Source organism: Semicossyphus pulcher, unplaced genomic scaffold, assembly GCF_022749685.1.
Source record: "Semicossyphus pulcher isolate SPU_LCO1_2020_fin unplaced genomic scaffold, fSemPul1.0.p SCAF_17, whole genome shotgun sequence".
NCBI classification, from domain to species: domain Eukaryota; kingdom Metazoa; phylum Chordata; class Actinopteri; order Labriformes; family Labridae; genus Semicossyphus; species Semicossyphus pulcher.
In genome coordinates, this window is record NW_027211681.1 from 1,306,057 (window position 1) to 1,320,015 (window position 13,959).

At 42.2% G+C, this 13,959-nt stretch overlaps 2 protein-coding genes across 4 annotated transcripts in view; one reads left to right on the forward strand and one right to left on the reverse strand.

Moving 5' to 3' along the window:
• Nucleotides 1–6,112, forward strand: LOC138594358 (nuclear distribution protein nudE homolog 1-like). Its single transcript, XM_069665432.1, has 9 exons — nt 1–115; nt 498–612; nt 730–883; nt 1,335–1,483; nt 1,658–1,794; nt 2,546–2,722; nt 2,803–2,888; nt 3,008–3,162; nt 3,715–6,112. Exons 2-9 carry the CDS (start codon nt 527–529, stop codon nt 3,806–3,808), a joined length of 1,038 nt encoding a protein of 345 aa, XP_069521533.1. The 5' UTR covers nt 1–115; nt 498–526; the 3' UTR covers nt 3,809–6,112.
• Nucleotides 5,777–13,959, reverse strand: part of myh11a (myosin, heavy chain 11a, smooth muscle) — a 27,225-nt gene continuing 19,042 nt past the window's right edge. For 2 of the 3 annotated variants that reach the window (XM_069665430.1, XM_069665429.1), the window contains 21 exons: nt 13,730–13,861; nt 13,370–13,576; nt 13,097–13,234; nt 12,863–12,986; nt 12,559–12,730; nt 12,204–12,416; nt 11,817–11,961; nt 11,500–11,706; nt 11,284–11,388; nt 10,987–11,139; nt 10,537–10,785; nt 10,088–10,300; nt 9,725–9,937; nt 9,446–9,607; nt 8,933–9,061; nt 8,751–8,839; nt 8,545–8,668; nt 8,249–8,457; nt 8,035–8,143; nt 7,733–7,905; nt 5,777–6,827 (listed from right to left, as the gene is read on the reverse strand). In XM_069665430.1, the coding sequence (XP_069521531.1) occupies nt 6,698–6,827; nt 7,733–7,905; nt 8,035–8,143; nt 8,249–8,457; nt 8,545–8,668; nt 8,751–8,839; nt 8,933–9,061; nt 9,446–9,607; nt 9,725–9,937; nt 10,088–10,300; nt 10,537–10,785; nt 10,987–11,139; nt 11,284–11,388; nt 11,500–11,706; nt 11,817–11,961; nt 12,204–12,416; nt 12,559–12,730; nt 12,863–12,986; nt 13,097–13,234; nt 13,370–13,576; nt 13,730–13,861 (3,396 nt within the window). In that variant the 3' untranslated portion in view covers nt 5,777–6,697. Of the gene's footprint in view, nt 6,828–7,293; nt 7,327–7,732; nt 7,906–8,034; nt 8,144–8,248; nt 8,458–8,544; nt 8,669–8,750; nt 8,840–8,932; nt 9,062–9,445; nt 9,608–9,724; nt 9,938–10,087; nt 10,301–10,536; nt 10,786–10,986; nt 11,140–11,283; nt 11,389–11,499; nt 11,707–11,816; nt 11,962–12,203; nt 12,417–12,558; nt 12,731–12,862; nt 12,987–13,096; nt 13,235–13,369; nt 13,577–13,729; nt 13,862–13,959 lie in introns of all 3 variants that reach the window. The other variant, XM_069665431.1, reaches the window with a different exon arrangement.

Below are 13,959 nucleotides of genomic sequence, written 5' to 3' on the forward strand. Positions count from 1 at the left end.
GAGAGATTAGTTTGTGCAGTTAAAATACGTCTGTTGCACATATCCAGAAAATTTTGTTGTACCTCGAAAACATTCACTTCGCTATAGCATGTTTTAATCGTTCAATTGTATGCTGGTGAGTACGCTTAGTTTCTATTTTTACGTTGTTCGGAATGCGATAATCCATTCTGGCCCAGTCGCTTAACAAGCTAGCTATATTAGCTTAGCTGAAAAGCTTAGCCATTGTATACACTTTCCAACACCGCTTAAAAGTAGCAAACACGTCCTCCTGTCGTCTTTGCTGTGTCGTACCTGAAATACATGAAAGCACAAGTATATGAAGTTCCAATTCCTCTCAGATTATGTACACCGGGACAATTGCGCTGTATACCAACGCTAGTCAACCTGTTTAGCATTCATAGATTGTCATAGTTTTAGTGGTCTGAATGGAAAGTTTGCCTGTTCGCTTATGGCAGAAAAGGACAGGATTTAAAGCTATGCTATGTTTAACTTTACAGGTAGGTCTCCCATCCCAAAAGTAGCAGACATGGTAGAGCCAACGACACGCAAGTTTGGTTCATTAGAAGAGGAATTGGGCTTCTGGAAGGAGCAGGCAGACAGACATCAACAAAGGTAACATGTCAACTTAACCTATATTAATATCTAAGAGGTGACTTAAATAATGGCCATTGCCTTGTCCATGGTATGCATTGTTGATTATTTTTGGTAGTAACGGCTTTTTTTCATCAGGGCTGAAGAGGCTCATGAAGAGCTGCAGGAGTTTCAGCAGATGAGTCGAGACTATGAAGCAGAACTGGAGACAGAGCTAAAGCAGTGTGAGGGTCGAAACAAAGAGCTGCTTTTAGACAACAACCGACTCCGCATGGAACTGGAAAGCATAAAGGTAGATCACCTTGAATATAAATGGGCCCGTGCAACCGCAGGGCAGGACAAGCTCTGGTGCCCCAATTAGTGACGAGTGATGAAGAAGATGTTAGTGTTCTCTCTGTCAGACAGAGAAACAGAGATGCATCCACACACACAGACTGCCTTTATCCGACCCAAATTAATCAGTGCCACTGCCACTAGGAAAATTGCTGCCTAGCTATAAGGCAGGTGATTGCTATTTTTAGTCACCAGTCCAAGGGGAAAAGAACATTAATAGAAGAAGTGAATGCAGGATTGTGCTATAAACCCCTGATTGCTTAAAGGTTTTGACAGAGAGGAGAAAGAAAATTCAGAGGGATGTTTGTGTCTTAAAAACACACATGTTGTTGAAATATGGTTGCATCTTCAATGATACATCACTGCAACACTGCATAGCTGACATTTATTTGATCTGTGTGCTGTTTTAGGAGAAATTCGAGGCTCAGCATTCTGATGCTTTTAGACACATTTCAACCTTGGAGGAAGATCTGACACAAACCAGAGCAGTGAGAGATCACCTGCAGAAATACATCAGAGAGCTAGAGCAATCCAATGATGACCTGGAGAGGACCAAAAGGTCAGTGTCTAAGAGGTCTTATGTAATTACCTCATTGGCTTCATCATCCAATGACAAACTCACCGGCTAACTCTGACTTTAACCCATATACACACATAATCAGACTGTAATGCTGGAATGCACAATTAGTCCAGTGTTGTAAACTTGAACTGGCCGATGCTCTTCTTGTCCCAGGGCTACCATCATGTCACTGGAGGACTTTGAGCAGCGGATGAACCACGTCATTGAGAGGAATGCCTTTCTTGAGAGCGAGTTGGATGAGAAAGAGAACCTGCTGGAGTCTGTTCAGAGGCTCAAGGATGAAGCCAGAGGTAAACACACAAACAAACACTGATTCTCTCATCACAAGTTTGCAACAACTGCTGCTTCTTTCCAAAATGACCATTATGCCTAATAATGCATATTCTCCCTGTTTTTTCTGTATCTGATCAAATGTGTAATTATATTGTTGTATATTTTTTTTATCTGCTAAACTCACAAGATGGATTTTAATGCATGTATTTGTTTTTTTTATATTTTAGGTCATTTAATACTGATGAAGTATACTTAAAAATGTTTCCCTCTTTCTAGACACCTACTGTCAGTTAGGTGAAGTGGCTGGCTAAACTGGCTAAAGAGTAGTAACCATCACAGTTATTATCAAATCTGCTTTTACTGCTAGTGCTATAGCCCTGGTGTACTAGGAAAACACTGCCATCAGGTGCTGAGCTTTTGTCAGCTGCTGCTTTGCTTATTTAGTTTTGATGGCAGAGCCAGTCAGTGATGACAAATGACATCTGCTTTTATGTTTTTTCTTCTACAATCAAAACACAGTCTGAACGGCTAACAATCCCAGGTTTGGTGGATATAAGTTTTCTAATTCTGTAGGATTTATAATTTTGAATGTATACATTTGATATCACAAAGCTGACTTGACTTCATGGATTGCCTTTGTTTGGCAGTCAAGTCACTCCGATTTATACTATGTGGTAACCAATGTTGTTCTTCAAACATGTGCCACTGGAATCTTTTTCATTGAAATGAGCTCACCTGCAGTATATCTGTGTGTCCTGTTTATGTCAGACCTTCGCCAGGAGCTGGCTGTACGCCAGAAGGAGAGACGGCCGTCCAGCAGCCTGGGCAAAGACACGGATCGATCAGATCTGCCATGCCCCTCAGCTGCTAATCCGTCCATCCCTGTCACACCCTCCAAACCCATCAGCTCATTTGCCACGCCCCCTGCTTCCAGTATCAGACGAGGTAAATAGAAGAACCTTGACTACAGTGATAGTGAATATACCAACTGTGTAAATTGCTGCTAACATCTGTTTTGTTTTTAGGTGATGGACTAACTGGGACTCCTCTCACTACGTCTGCTAGAATATCTGCACTCAACATTGTCGGGGAGCTGCTCAGAAAAGTTGGAGTAAGTGATTTCAAAATGATACCTCTACAATACCCAGTGAACACTTAAAAGACTGTCATCACTGTTACAAATTTAGATTTCCACGTGTGAGATGATTTTTTTCATTTTATGTTTTTTAGAATCTGGAGTCAAAGTTGGCGTCCTGTAGAGACTTTGTTTACGACACTTCAGTCAGCAGACCTGCACTTCCGGCTGCCCCAGGTAGTCCTGCTGGTTTAGAAGGAGGCTCTGAGGTCCAAGCCACCAGCATGAGCCCGCCCCCTCAGTACGACAGGTGGGGACAACAACAGCAACACAACACCCTGAGATCCCTTCTTTCGTTGGAGTTGCCGTGTGTGTGAACTTGTGTGTGAAATTTCTGTGTTTTTATCCTTGGTCTGTAGTTGTTTTGTTGAAAACGACATTTTCTGTCCTCTTCAACCGAGGCAGCCAGTGCCCTGAAAAAACCTTAACTTGTATACCATTCGAAAAGTTAGCACTAGGTTAAGAAATGCAGGGAATATAACTTATTTTATCTAAAGTAAGGCATTTTTACAGTAAAATGTTGCTCAGTTCAAGAAAATGTAACCGATCAATCCTTGAGCAATCAAGCATTTTGTAAAAAAATGCTGTAATAAGTGCCTGAATATGGAAATAAGTCATAGAACAATTGAAAATACATAGAGAACCCTCTTTCCACTTGAAGTTTGTGCTTACTTTTAAGTTCAGCTTTGTTTAATATTTTACTGAAATTATTTTTATGTCTAATAAAAGCCAGTCAATATTTGGAATTACTTTTTCATCTCTATTTTGCATATAATTGTTTGTGCTCTTTCTTGTCTTGCAGTTTAGTGAAGCGGTTAGAGTTTGGCCCGGCTCCTCCAAGGGGAGTCTCCCAGGGTGCCCAGTCTCCTCAGGGAGGGGTCAAGATTCTGCTATGAGAGAAGAAGAAGGGGATCCTGATACCAACATTCTGTCCCCTCTCCTTCCTTGATAAACTGCAGCAATGGGACTTTAAACTGAGCTGTCTTCTGTTGTTGCCACGTGCCCTGCTGAACTATTTGAACAAGAAAGCCTCTCTGCTCGCTCCATGCCCCACATAATCAGCACATGGACTTCTACTGCCTCAGGCTAGTATCACACCATATCTATCATAGGAGGCGGCAATACAGCTTCTGTATATCTAGGAATGAAGAACCTCCTGCTCGAACAATATCTTCTGCTGTATCTCTGACACTGTGGTGGGTTGCTTCTTAAAAGAATTACTCGACTTCTGTATCTACTGTTTGCTTTCTGTGGTGGATCAAGCACAACAGGGCTGTTAAAGCATGGTCCCTCCCCCAAAACACATTTAGGGTGGGTGCTGCAGTTGCCCATTGATCATGAAGTAGGGACGTATTAGAACCAGTTATATGAATAACAGTCGCCTTATATGGCGCTGATAGAGGGACCAAAAACCTGGAGGTTAGATAATACAAATATCATCCTCAACATAGTATGAACCAAAGCCTTGATAGGTGAAAATTGATCAACCATGGAAGTGATGAATTAGTTTTTTCTCTCTTTTAAATCTTGAGAAGGTAAACCTTACATAATTTCAACAACAGCTCTTTTTGTTCTTTATTCTTTGAACCTTGGGCTTGATTAATGTAGCACTGAACAACACTGGGAGTTTGTTTGATACTGTTAAAATAATTTTTCCAGCCTCAAATATTTCTTTGCAAAAGAGACTCAATGTTTTTCCACTGCTGCAAAAAGTTGAAGTTGAGAACAAATCAGGCACTGCCAGGAACTGGTGTTAGTATTTTAGCCATCGCTGCCTTCATCGTTGTTTTTACCTCTTTAGTTTGTGGGCCTTGCTTCGCTGTGGTAGTTTCAATAAATGAAATGGGTCATCTATTTCTCATGCTGCCATGAAAGAATAGACTGTCACTTTCTTTCAGGCTGGTTTAATCTCACATTGTATTCAGTTTGACCCAGGTCCTTTCTAACACTTCCTTCTTGCCATTAAGACCTGTTACAGTTACTGATTATTGTCTGGTACACAAGCAAGGCTTATAAATGTGAAGTTGAGGACTAGAATAGGTTTTCTGCCTCAGAGATGAGATGTTCATTTGTTATTCTGCTGTTTAATGATGTTGTGTTACCAGTAACTTTTATACAGATTTTAGTTGACTGTAGATCTCAGATTGTTACTTGTTCACTTCTGAATGTATAGTAATAATTCCCTGATAAGTGTGATAACTCCTGACTGCCATCAGGGGATATGTGATGGGTAAATGGGAGAAAGACCAAGCAATAATAGATTTTATCAAAGATAAGCACAGTACATAGTATATTTGTGTAGGTATAGAGCCTATATTGAATACCCCCTCCTGCCTTTAAGTGACAGATTTGTAAATTGGGGAAATAGGGCCAATAAAAGTGACTCCCGAGCTTTTCCCTGAAATGTTTCTGGTTAATCCGTTGTTGTCACTACTGCCATTTAGCAGCTTATTCAGCAAATATTGCAGTGCATATCTTAATATCACATTTATACTGTACATCTGTCATCATTGTATACTGCTGGTTTAGCCTAAGTGTAGGAATTAACTGTGGTTCATACATATCCAAACTAAATTTCATGCTTCTCTTTTGCTGTTTAACCTTTCTTGGACTAACACGAGTTAACCGATATTGTTATCCACGACCACTGTGTACTCGGTGTTAGTTTGCAGCACCTTTGCAACTGCTTCTGTATTTGGACTTTAAACTGTATGTGCCTGAGGTACCCAACTTTTCCCCTGTTGGTTTGCAGTTGTTTTTCTACTGACTGAACAGATGATGATAATGTTCTGTGGTGATATTTCCAGTTTGAGCTTCGAAGTTACTGACCGAGACAGAAACAATAAAAGGAGAAAATTCTTCTTTTTATATCTTTATTTGTTGTGCTGGTGGTTCAAAAATTAAGAGATAGAAAATGGTGTCATGTAAACATCAGCTGATTACATATATAACATGATCATGTGAAAATGGGTTGGTTGAGGGTGTTTGGGGGCTTTTTCCAACATGTACAATAAATCTGGACAAAAGGGAAAAAGAAAATTAAGATGCAAGTGCTGCTAAGTGCTCTTTACCAAAATATGGCTTGTGATTTTATAACGGGTTATTTTTAACCTTATCTGATGTAAAACATTCTGACATTAATGGGCTTGACTAAAAGTAATAAGAACATCGGACCATGAGAAAAGTGCAAATAATAAAAAACTGTGATTAGAAATTGTTTAACAGCTAGATATGAGTTTGTTGGGGTACAAACGGCAGCACTGACTGGTGGCAGATGGAGGATAGAAATATGTTTCTAAACATTCAATCTGTTCAACCACTTCAGTGCCACTCTCAAACGCTAACAGCAGTCACAGGCAACAGGACGACAGTCACTGATAATAGTTACAGATTTAAGTTCTTAGGTGGCTTGTTGTGGAGAGCAGAAGCTTTGCTGGTAGGTTAACATGGTAATTAGAGGTGCCTTTTGTTTGTTCAAAACCTTACATAAGAAAGGATCAGCCATTCAGTGCAGTACAAAACAGTGTCAGTAAAAAATATATAAAACAGCAAATCACACATGAGCAGAGCCAACAAAACAGCTCCTTTTTGATATCAAGTCCTTCTGATTATTGTGTGCAGAGAAAAGGTGCTCTGAGTCAAGAAGATAGATCAGTACACTATTGGAAATGGGACACTATATATATATTTTGGAGATATGGAAGAGCTACAAAGGATAACAGACTTTGAAGTGATTCTCTGTTTCAGCGGTGGTCCTCGTCTTGGAAGGTTAATCTGATCTGTCTTTACTCAACGGACTTTGTTCCATTGAAGTCGCTCTGGGAGTCGGCGTCCTCCTCTGAGGCATCCTCAACCACCCTTCGGCCTCCGCCAATACGCCGAGGTGTGCTGGCAAAGGAGGGCTCATTTCCACGCCTGAAATCCCACAAAGATGGACATAAGACCGATATAAACACAGAAACAAAATCTGCACAGTGAGAAGAGTGGTTGTGTTACAGACTCTTGAGCATGGTAAGTTTTGATTGAAAACCACTCTGGTGTTGATGAAAAACAGAATGTACAGGTTGTGCTTTGATTGCAGATAAAGCACGCTGGTTATCATTGTAACTCATGTGACTCCTGGCTCAGGAGAATGAGTTTGGTTTACGGCAGTTAAACCAAGCACTGAGAAAAATATGGCCACCAGTTGAAATAGGTGTAATGGAAGGGTCACTTGATACCTGATGTTTTAGGAATTTCCTCGTTGTAGCTGATGAGCCGTATTTCTCTCAGTTAGGCTGAATCAAAGAAATAATAGCAGCAAGAGTGTGCATGGGGGAATGCAAAGTTATGGTAAGCTAATAAGAAATGGTGATGGGGTAACTTTTAGGCGCAGAGGTACCTGCTGTGTTACTCCTTGGGTTCAGGATTGCCTCTGGAATAGAGATGGACACCATTGTTTTGTTTGTGCTTTGTAAGGCCACTTAATGCTTTAAAAAGAGGTTAACAATCCTCTGAAGTGGGCTGTAAAGACAGTGTACTCATTAGCATTCGAACGTAGGTAAACTAAAAACAGTTAACAATATTTGATTTACTTTGAGTGACAATGTTTGAGTGCAAATGATTGCATTGTGACAACAGTCATCTTCAGGGGTTTGTAAACCTCTAAGTATTTTACTTATACACAAACATCCTTCAGACAGTGACTATTTACCATTCTGTTATTGCTTTTACTGCAGTGTTTGTGTGCAGTATAGCACACAGAAAAAGGTGAATAAGACAAAACAAATAGCAACGCTCCACCTCACCAAGAGGAAAGACTCTTCGCCACATTGTCCTACCTGAGTTTGCTCTTGAGAGAGTTGACCTCGCGGCTCATGGCGTCATTGGTCTCGGTGGCTTCATCCAGCTCCCGCTGCAGCTTCCTGCGAGCAGCTGAAGCGCGCTGAGACTCCTCCTCTGACTCCTCCAGCTGCCTCTTCAACTGCTTCATGCGGGTATTAGACTTTTCCGCCTTGTGAGGGAACAAAGGATATATACAAATTTGGTACTCTTTTTAAAGGTAATTTAAAATAAACATCCCTAAGCACTAGACTGGATACTTTCTTGTATATGGACAGAAAAAATGTACGGAATTGTGCACCTGGTCTTTGTACTGCTCTCCCTGCTTTCTTTCGTCTTCCACCTGCATCATCAGGTCTTTGAGCTTCTTGTCCTTCTGGCGCATACTCTTAGCAGTTGCCTGCTTCTCTCTGGGAAAGGACAAAAGATTTCAGGGAGCAATAGAAGTATTACAGATGTCATCAAGAAAACTTCCTCACGTAAAACACAACATTTTTACAGAATGTTTCCCTTACCTGTTCTCCTGCTCCAGCTGCTCCTCCAGCTGTGCCACTTTAGCCTCCAAGGATGAGATGGAGGACTTAAACTTGGACTTGACCTGGTTCTCCATCTCCTGGAGCTTGGCCTTCAGCTCCTTGTTCTGGCGCTCCATCTGCTGCCGGGCGCTGTCGTTCTTCTGGGAGGTGGTGCGCTCCGTTTGCAGCTCATTGGTCAACTGATCCGCCTGAAGAGGGGACACATGCAAAGAAAGGGATGAGGCGTCTGTGCTTTTCGGTAATTTTAATGATTAAAGTGGCTGCTGTCTGGCCACCTGCTGCGTGCTCTTCCTCAGCCTGTCATTCAGGATCTCCATGTTGCTCTGCTCTTCCTCAAGCTCTTCCTCTAGCTGGGAGATCTTAGCTTCCAGACGACGTTTCTCCTCCGCCAAGGTGGACCTGCAACCAGCACAGCAGGAAACAAATGTAATGTAATAAATTGTGTGAACAGACAAGTAAACAGAGTAAAAGCTCCACCCACTTTCCAGAGGAGTTGCTGGCCAGCTCATCAGACAGCTCGTCTCTCTCAGCCTCTGCCTGCTTACGTGCCCTCTCAGCTGCGGCCAGATCCTGGAAACATATGAGGGGTTACTCATTTATTTCAAGCCTCTGCTCTCAATCAAGTTGCTGTCTTGTGAGGAATTAAACGTTGTTAAATGTTACCTCCTGCAGCTGCATGAGCTCAGCCTCTAGACTCTTGGCCTTCTTCTCACTCTCCTTTGCCGTAGCCAGCACCTCCTCTCTGGCAGCACGGGCATCTTCCAACTCCCTCTGGAAGTCTTTCGTCTGGCCCTGAGAAGAGGAAAAAAAGATGCAGCCGTAGAAAAAGCAAGGAGACAATCAGATTGTGATGTATTTACCAGATATTCCAACAGTACTTATTAATTGACCTGATTATGATGCAGTGCTCCATGTAAACATCACATTTATGAGTTTCCAGCACATAAACACTCAGTCATACAATAATAAGCAGGTACCCATAACATACAAGGACAATTCATTGACACCAGTCTCCAAGTTGTGACATTGCAACAGAGAACTTCACAAACATAGTTTTGCATCTTATTTTTCTCCTACTGCATATTCTTATTTGTATGGCATTATTACTAACTTAAATGCACATTGTTTTGACACATAATGGTCCTGTCCTGAACCTGCTGCAGCCTTCCCTCTCACCTGGAGCTTGCGGAGCTGTTTGATGGCCTCATCTCGTCCTTTACTGGCTGTCTCGATCTGTCCCTCCAGATCTTTCATGTCTGTCTCCAGCTTCTTCTTGGCTGCCGTTGCCAGGGCCCTCTGCTTACGTTCATCCTCCAACTCAGTCTCCAGCTCCCGAACCTGCAGTCAAGATGTATCATTGCTGACATTACTGAAGCAGCTGGTGTGACTTGCTCTGAAAATGGATCAGATGACATGCTTTGATTTGGATGAAGAAATATTTTATGGGTCTTTTACCTGCTTGATAAGCTGTCTCTTTTTCTCCTCTCCCATCTCATCTCGTCCCTGGAGGTCCCTCTCGAACTGGGCCTTCAGTGCCTGCATGTTGACCTCCAGACGCAGCTTAGCATCCTCAGCTGCCTGCAGCTCGTCCTCAAGCTCCTCAAGCTGGGTCTTCATCTCCTCCACCTGGGCCTCCAGGCCTCGCTTGGACTTCTCCAGCTCATGAACCTGCCATCAATTTATTGCCAGATTAACTATTGTATTTTGCTGCAAATAGCATAAAGAAATGACACAAGTTGAACCATGGACTTTATGCCTTAAATTCGACTAGTCAGCCAAGTCCTCCCAAGTTATGAATGAAACTGTTCCAGCACTTACATTTTTTCCCACATCATCCTTGGAGCTGATGAGATCCTCCATCTCCATCCGCAGTGCCTTGTTGGCTCTCTCAAGCTCCTCTCTGGAGTCCTGGGCCTCTTCCAGAGCTCTCGCCAGGGACAGAGCTTTGGTCTCCTTCTCTCTGGCCTCAGCCTCAGCACGGTCTCTCTCATCTGCATATTTGCTGGAGATACTCTTCTCCTCCGCTAGCATCTGGAGAACAGACAGAAAAGCACAGATAAGGTTTTAGGGTGTAATGTAAGTAATGTAACCAGTGATGTTGTAGATTACCTTTAGGGTTGTAGTAATTATAGTCAGTTTTAGTGTTTAGTTCATGAGTCTTTCTTTTTGAAAGGTTGTTTATATAGAGTCTGTTGTGAAAAATGCTTTATCTATGTATTATAATGGCAGTAAACCCTTAGTGTTACCAATTGTATGATTTAACTGACCTGGTCGAACTTCTTCTGCTTCTTCTCCAGGTTTGACACAATCTGTCTCTGGTTGTCCAGGTCCATAAGCGTGTCTTCGAGCTCCTGCTGCAGACGGTTTTTGGTCTTCTCCAACTTGTCATACGCAGAGGCCTTCTCTTCAAACTGTGTGTTTGCTGCCTCCAAATCTCTCTGCAGACGTTTCTTGCCTTCCTCCAGCAGCTCAATGTTTCCTGCCATTTCCTCTAGTTTCTTCTTCGAATCTGACAACTGTCGACAGAATAAAAATTTGTGAAGGCACTAATAAGAAACAACTAAATATACTGTTTGTTTTGAGGTTTGTTCATCCTTGAATGTCTGTATATGCTATTCCAGTCCTCCTGCTTGTGTTTCACCTACAGTAAAACCTATTTTCTGATTTATTTCACCTGTAGAATAACCTAAATTTGCAACCCTAGTTTAAACTCTGACCTGAATGTTGAGGGTGGACACTTGTCTCTCCACGTTCCTCTTGGCCTCCACCTCCTCTTCAAGCTGCTCCTGTAAGCTATTCTTGTCATCTTCTGCTTGCCGCAGCTTTGTAGAGAACTGCAGTTTCTGACGTGTCTCCTCAGCCAGCAGTTCCTGTAGCAGCACACAAGGTCAAACTCTGATTTATTTCTGAACTATCGTCAGAAAACTTTGTCAAAAAATTGTCACAGACCAGTTACATGGAGATTGTAGAAGGATTATAACATAAGCTCTAAAACCAGCTTAGAGTCCAGTTACCTGTGTGTCTTGGAGTTGGGAGCTCAGGCTGGAAACATCTTTGCTCAGTTTGATGTTCTTTCCTTCTGCTTCATTAAGAAGGTTTGTCACACTTTCAAGTTCAACCTGCACATGGACAAAGATTAGATTTCTGGGACATGCATTTTTTTTGCATTTCAGTGTGGTAGCACATGTTACACAGTATGTTGTATAGCACAGATGTAACAAGTCATTTACAGTGATCTTAGAGCAGCGCTCTCCCAGCTCCGCCTTCTGCTTCTCGCTGTCATTGAAGCGTGACTGCAGATCTGCCACCTGACCCTCCAACTTCTTCCTCTTGTGCTCCCCATCTTGTTTGGCCTGAGCTAGTGTGCGGACCTCCATTGTTAATTCTGACGTCTCTTTCTCCAGAGCTTGTTTAGCCTTCTCCAGGTTAGACTTGACCTGTGCCAAAGAGAAAAAACTCAATATCCTATGTATTTATAGGAAAAAGTGAAGTTAACACATAAATAACCTCATTATTTATAAGATAGTATAGAATGATGCAGGCCTACTCGTTTGGACTGCTCCAGCTGCTCTGTGAGCTCTTCTGTCGCCTGGGTGTGTTTCTGTCTCATCTCCTGTATCTGCGCTTCATGGGTCCTATTCTCATCCTCGATGGCTCTCTTCAGCAGTGTCACCTCCTGCTCTCGTTTGGCTCTGATTGGATGAATAATGCAGATGTTTGTCACATTCTACCAATATGACAAAGGTATCACATCTTGTCTCACATCTTGATTGTAAAAAGGCATTCAAAGAACAAGGGAATATTAATATAATGTCCAGTTCTTTAATATTCATTTTTAGTAAAATGAATCGTAACTTATAGGTTCTTAAAATGTTATTAAGATTGATTATTTAAACCCATTGAATGCATAGTTTGTATTGTTAGTATGACCAACCTTAGTTCCTGCTGTGTGGCAGTTGTGTCCAAGGTGTCCTCTAGCTCAGACTTAAGGGCCTCTAGCTCCTCCCCAAGGTCCCGTTTGATCTTCTCTGCCTTGTTCCTAGCCGCCCGCTCAGAGTCCAGGTCCTCCTGCAGGTCAGATATGTGTCCCTCCAGCTCTCTGATCTTCTTCAGAGCATTGTTCTTCTGAGCTGTCTCATCTTCTAACCTGAAAGAAAGACATAACAAGGAAGATATCTGTAAGCATGATAGAATTGTAAACAAGTTTTGCGTTAATGGGCTTGGTGTATTCAGATGTATTTAAGATTAAATCCATGAATATGTACTATTTCTGAAATTTGTCACTTCACCTTGCCAATGCGTTCTGTAGCTCCTCCTCCTTCTTTGCGAGCTGGGCTTTGAGGTCAGCGATCTGGGCCTGCAGGTCAGCTATCTGCTCTTGCAGGTCATTCGACTCTGCCTCCAACTTGCGCTTAGCTTTATCCAGCTCCTGTCGACCCTTCTCTTCCTTTTTCAGGCGGACTATTAGTATTAGTACAAAGAGGGATAACAGTTAGCTTAAATGCTTGTCTGAACTACATATATGGCAGAAATTGTGCCATTGGTAATGGATTTGATGGTGTGAATGAACGACAATCCATAACAGATGATTACCCTCTAGTTCAGAGATCATGGACTCGTGTTTATTTTTCAGCTTGGTGAGGTTCTTTGACTTTTCCTCTTCCTCTGCCAGGTTGGTACTATAGTCTGCAATCCTCTCCTCCATCAGCTTTCTCTCCTACAAAACACCAGACAGGTTCGCTATTTATTTATCTTCTTTCCATACACTAACTCGCTTATTAAGAGACGATATAACGGCCTCTCTAAAAAAAATAGTTCTATTCTTACCTTCAGCAGCTTGTTGTTCTGGTCTTCCATCACCAGGATGTCGTCCTCTAGCTTTTTGACCTTCCCCTCACAGGTGACCTTCTCTAGCTGCAGCTTTTGACGGGCGTCTTCCTCCTCCTCCAAATGTTCTTCCAATTCCTACCAGGAGAAAACTGTCACTTCAGTGTTTGTTGCCGTTTCATCACATTATCAAAACATACAAAGCTTATCATGGAAATAAGTGAAGTGATTTTCCTTATCTAAATAACAGCCAAAATAAACAGATGTATAGACCTGCATCTGCTGTTGCATCTTTTTCTTATCCAATAACAGCGTCTGAGCACGTTCTTCCTCTTCATCCAGCCTCGCCTCCATCTCATGGAGGATCTCCTCCAGCTCCTGCTTCTTAGCCCCCAGACGAACCCTCATCTCCTCAGCCTCAGCATACAGCTCCGTCTCTGCTTGAAGCTGCTCCTGCAGCGCGTTCCTCTCCTCCAAAACCTGGTGCAGAGGACAGGGAAACATCAGGCTCAGTTTCATTGTCAATAAATATGTGGTAGACCTTTAAGGAGCTTATTCTTAGTGGCATTGTTTCATTCATGTATTAAGAGAAAGTTAAGAAATGTAATGACTGTTGCAGATTTTGTTCTTTACCGATGTGTGTTTCAAGGTGATCTCCTTCAGTTCAGATTCAACCTTTACAGCGACTTCTTTGGCCTTCAGCAGCTCTTCCTCCTTCAGACTCATCTCTTCCTCCTGTCGGGTCACTTGCAGCAGAGGCTTGACCTGTTGTTCAGGAGGAGGAGAAAATCACATTTAAATATATAGTTTAATTCATGGAATTAACTAAAAACTTTACTGTAAAATTGGCATCGTATAAAGTC